This window comes from Bombus vosnesenskii, unplaced genomic scaffold, assembly GCF_011952255.1.
Source record: "Bombus vosnesenskii isolate JDL3184/JDL3185 unplaced genomic scaffold, Bvos_JDL3184-5_v1.1 scf7180000015605, whole genome shotgun sequence".
Taxonomy (NCBI): Eukaryota; Metazoa; Arthropoda; class Insecta; order Hymenoptera; family Apidae; genus Bombus; species Bombus vosnesenskii.
In genome coordinates this window covers 14,999-19,724 of record NW_022884070.1, presented here as the reverse complement: position 1 = coordinate 19,724, position 4,726 = coordinate 14,999, and the positions used below count along the sequence as shown (strand labels likewise).

General features: G+C 35.0%; 1 protein-coding gene across 1 annotated transcript; it reads right to left on the bottom strand.

Annotated features, from left to right (window-relative positions):
* Positions 1-580: 580 nt before the first annotated feature.
* Positions 581-1,938, bottom strand: LOC117241290 (luciferin 4-monooxygenase-like). The gene is made up of 2 exons (XM_033507245.1): positions 1,666-1,938; positions 581-908 (listed from the first exon to the last, which is right to left on the bottom strand). Exons 1-2 carry the CDS (start codon positions 1,928-1,930, stop codon positions 751-753), a joined length of 423 nt encoding a protein of 140 aa, XP_033363136.1. The 5' UTR covers positions 1,931-1,938; the 3' UTR covers positions 581-750.
* Positions 1,939-4,726: the final 2,788 nt, after the last annotated feature.

Genomic DNA, 4,726 nt, shown 5'->3' with positions numbered 1-4,726 from the left:
ACGTATTGCGTTAGGTAGTTTGGACGAAAAACTTACATCCGGCGGAAGCGTTGCCGCACCGGAAACGATCTCTCTCACGCTGCTGAAATCGCAATTTGGCACCATTGGATGCTTCGCAAGACCAACTAAAACTGGAGGGACCAATGGTGTATGCGTAATTCTGTATTTTTCTACGGGACTGATTAATGTTTCTAACTTGAAATTTCGCATTATGTACACAGCTGCACCGCAACTTATTGCCGTATTCATCATTCCGAACGCATAACCGTGGAATAATGGCAAGAAAACTAGTATTCGGTCTCCACGTCGAATATCCATTGATTCTGGGGCACTTCGATTAAGAACAAAATGCAATTGAATCGAATATTTATAATTTCAACTAGAATGATAAGAGTTAAGAGGCACAACAATAGAGAAAATATTATATAGTTGATTTGAATAAAGAATGGTTTGTTAATCATATAAAACGAATAATATATATTTAAATTTAACATAAATGAAAAATAAATCTCGAAATATATGTGTGGTCTTAGATCAACCGGATACATTGTGTATATTAATTTAATATATTTACCTTAGACTTTGGATGAAAAGTAACAAATTTCGATGAGACAACATTACTCCTTTTGGAAGGCCTGTTGTACCGCTAGAACATAAAATAGCTGCCATTCTTTTCCTGTTATGATCTATCTGCACCGGTGAAGACGCATAGAGATCCGTGATACTTTGATATTTTTCCAAAACCTTGTCTCAGGTTATTATATTTCCATCAAGAGGTTTATCATCCAATTCGATTAATTTCATATTCCAGCTTACAGTAGATGCAATTTTCGCCAAAATGTTTTCAGTGCGTCGCGATGCAAACAACACCCGTGGCTGATAAATTTCCAGCATGTGCGTAAATTCTCCTACGTAAAAAATTGCATTAGATATGATTAAATAACGCATATGCTGCATCGCGTAACTTAACCACTCCGCGTAACAAGGTGACAGTTTTACAAAAGATCTAGAAATATTCGAAGAGCCTTACAAAAGCTTTTTCCGATATCCGTCTCCGCAAGGAGAGGCTGAAACAACTTTCTTTGAAATAACATATTTTTCGTAGAATGTTTACTCTGAGAAGATATTCGGAGTAGTTAAATACAATTTAATCGTATACGATTAAAAATTAGTATTGTTTGTATCTCTAAAAGGTGACGGAGTAACGCATATTGAGAATATAAGTGATTATTAATTTCCGCATCTATATACACAATATTTAACAATTTAATATTAACAATTATTGTTTACACTACATTATAAAACTTGGTGTTAGAGTAAGTACTGTTTCTAGACTTTTATTGTTAATTCTGCAAATGTAATGTAAATAAATTTAGTCTTTAATTAAAGTATCTAATTTATGATCTCTGTTTCTAGTAGTTGTAAAATTCTATAATAAACTCGAGGCAAATAATAAAGTCGAGGCTCGATTTCATTAACTTATATATGGCATAATCAGTGGAGTTATCAGAAACATGCAAGTTTCCAAAAAAGAAGAGCAAATTTTTCTTTCCACTTTTTACGTTCTGCCTTCGTTAAATTTCTATAATATTAAACACTTTTAATTAAATTAATTTCTTTGTTATTATAAAATAATTCGTAAAAGCTGCTTGGAGAATATCTTACTTTCTGTATATGCTGGATTCAACGGTGCAAATGTAGCTCCGATAAATAACGTGCTACATATCGATACCACGTAATGTGGATGGTTTTCAGCTGCAACGGAGATTCTGTCTTCCACCTTGATTCCATAATTTCTCAAAGCAACAGATAATATTGTGCTTTTTTCGAGAATATCCTTGCATGTGTAGTGTTTACCAGTTTGAATATCTACCTGATATAGTAACATGCAAGTATTACAATATAAAACATAGTAATCAAAATGAATCATTTGTATTGTCGTTTCTTGCTCTTTTTATATAAAAAAATCTATCTTGTTTAAATTGAGACTGTTGATTACTCTGACAATGTACATGCTAATACAGCCATCTGTAATCGCAATATGCGGGTCGCTTATCTAGAACGAAACGTACCAGGTCGTTAATTGTTCGTTGCAACGGTAGTGTCAAGTATTCCATCCGTAAGAAAAGCTTATTTTCTGACGAAAATTAGAAGGACTGTAATGTCTAATTCAAAATCAGTACAATCACGAGTCTACCTCAGCTTTTTAACTTTTAATAAAATCTCTAATATGGACGTCAGGAAATGATAAAACGAATGACCTGCGACTGATTTGCTTCACTGCATCTTATATCAATTTATATTTTGTCTCGTTTATATTCTGCGGCAATCGTTCTTGTTTCTCACAGCTCAGCCATTCTGTAACGATGAACCGCTGTAACATTCGCAGTGTTTCAGTGTAAACTGTTTGATTGTTCCGATTTAAAATGATGGCGCTGTAAAGAAGGTTATACGCTTGGACGGTTTATAGTTTATTGTTGTAATACAGCAGAAATGTGGACGATACACGACGATGTTAGCCGAAAATTGTGTGTAATTAAAAATCCCTAGGCGGTTAAAATACATTCAACCACAATAACATTTATAGAAATATAAAAATTGTATTGAAAATACGATTAGATGGCGTATTTATGGGATAATAGTAATAAGGTAGCACATATATCGAGCAGTATGTGTTATGCATTTTATGTGACATGCCCCTGTTTTTACGTTTGTTGTAAAGGAACGAATATTATTATTTTTTATCGTGTGTTCACTGAATCAAATGCTGCAACGATTGCTCGCAAAAATTTCCAAGTTTTTCTGTATTATTCCGTTTATATTCCTTTAGTTTGATCAACGTGACGTTGTTCGGCCTTCTTGTAACTAAATATTTAGTGTGATACGCTATACCGAAATTATCACATTATTGAACATTTGGCGATAATATCTGTTGAAGGGTAGACAAATGAAAATTGTGGCTGGGCAAACGCGGACAAGATGCGAATAAACGGATGCAGTTTAATCTTTGTAAAAATTCCCTCTTTCTCTCCTAATCGAGGTTCTACTGTGTACGTACAATTTAGCGTATTATTGCCGCGATCATATTTTATTTTTTTATTTCAAAGCTTGCGATTCCGAACATTATGTTTTCTCCGTAATCGTTTCAAGTGTGATAGCTAACTGACGTATACAGGTTGTGTAAAAAGGTGTCCGATACTCAAAGGGCTTATAGTGCCGACCGGGAGAAATAAATATCGACATAGTTCTAAAAGTAGCCCTTTCGATGTAAAATCAATTTTTATTTTTTAGCGTGCGATATCTTGAGTGAGACTCCTCGAAATATATCGAATATCGTCGGTAGGATCGAAATAACATAATCGCGAATTTAGTCAAGGATGAAAAAATGCGTTTCGTAGGTCAAATTCGAAGGGTGCTGTGTATTTGTTATTTCCACTTTAGAATAGTAAAGGGACATTGTTAACCACACAAATAATCTTTGTTGATATTAGTAATAACTTTGCTGAGTGGAGGATAGTTCACCCAGACTTTAGAGATAAGCTTGTAATAATAAACATACATCGTTATCGTACAAGGATCGTGCATGTCATTTCTCGCATCATTCCCGCCTCCCATTCGCACTCAACAACTGGCGCTAACTGGATTTAATCTACGGATTCCAACTAAACTCTAGAAGAAACAGAAAATACGCACGAAAACGTGACCAACGCTAGAAAGATCAGCACGATCCACGACTAAAATCATCAACGCGCTTCTGATATGCAGGCGCTGGAAAACCGACCTTTGGTCCTTCAACTGCCAAGACTGCTTCGCATTCTGATTTTTCTTCATTCAACTGTGAGCATGCACGATAGTTTGGTTAACCCCAAAAAAATAATTAGAAAAAGTTTCACAGGTATCGGTTGGTCGTCGAAATGGACAAGACGACCTTAACCAAGCTTGCTGGTGCCCGAATAGTAAAAAGAACTAAATTCTCATTTTCAAGTATTACAATCGTTTTTGATGTATCGTGTATGTGTCTCGTACATATTCCCTAACATAATGTACCTCGAGAATTTTCAACAATAATTCGTTAGAATTATGGATGAGCTCTAGTTATTGGTATTAATAGCATAATTAGTATTATAAAGTATTTGTTCCTTTTAATATATTCTATGTTCTACGACTCTTCGCTAGTAACGAGACACGTGTCTTTCTTTCGTTTTGAAGTCAAATCATCTCTAAATCAACAAGGAGACTGAATTTTAGTAGGTAAGTGCGTAGTTGTAAACATTTCTCTTCTTCTAAACACTCGCATCTAAATTTAAGTGGATTTTGCAGCAAAATTATAATCAATTCAACGTTTTCATTGCCTTATTTATTACAATACATTCTTTATAATTCAAGTTGACAGTAAACAAAATCCTGAATACACAGATTCAGTGAGCTAGTAATCGACGGTCATTGAATCTTTCGGCATCGATGTCGATCAAGATTCAAAGCGAATGTCGAAGAGCGAAAACGGAAGAAACAGAAACGTAAATGTACGTGTTCATGATATAAATTTGAATGCTCTGAACGTTAACCCATCAGAACGCATTTATTGTCTACAGCAATGTGAAACACGGGACATTTCAACTGGCGATCAACGTTTTCTAACAATATTTTGATCCCTGCGCCTATTATCGGCAGAAGGTCCTCGATCGATTCGAAACTCGATAAAGTAACCGGCAGGTGGGCGAGAAGG

Excerpts from the sequence above, each read along its gene's own strand:
- LOC117241290 (XM_033507245.1), bottom strand. The coding sequence starts at position 1,930 with ATGATTCATTTTGATTACTATGTTTTATATTGTAATACTTGCATGTTA. Across the intron at positions 909-1,665 it reads GAATCCAGCATATACAGAAA|GAGAATTTACGCACATGCTG; the intron begins GTAAGATATTCT and ends TTTTTTACGTAG.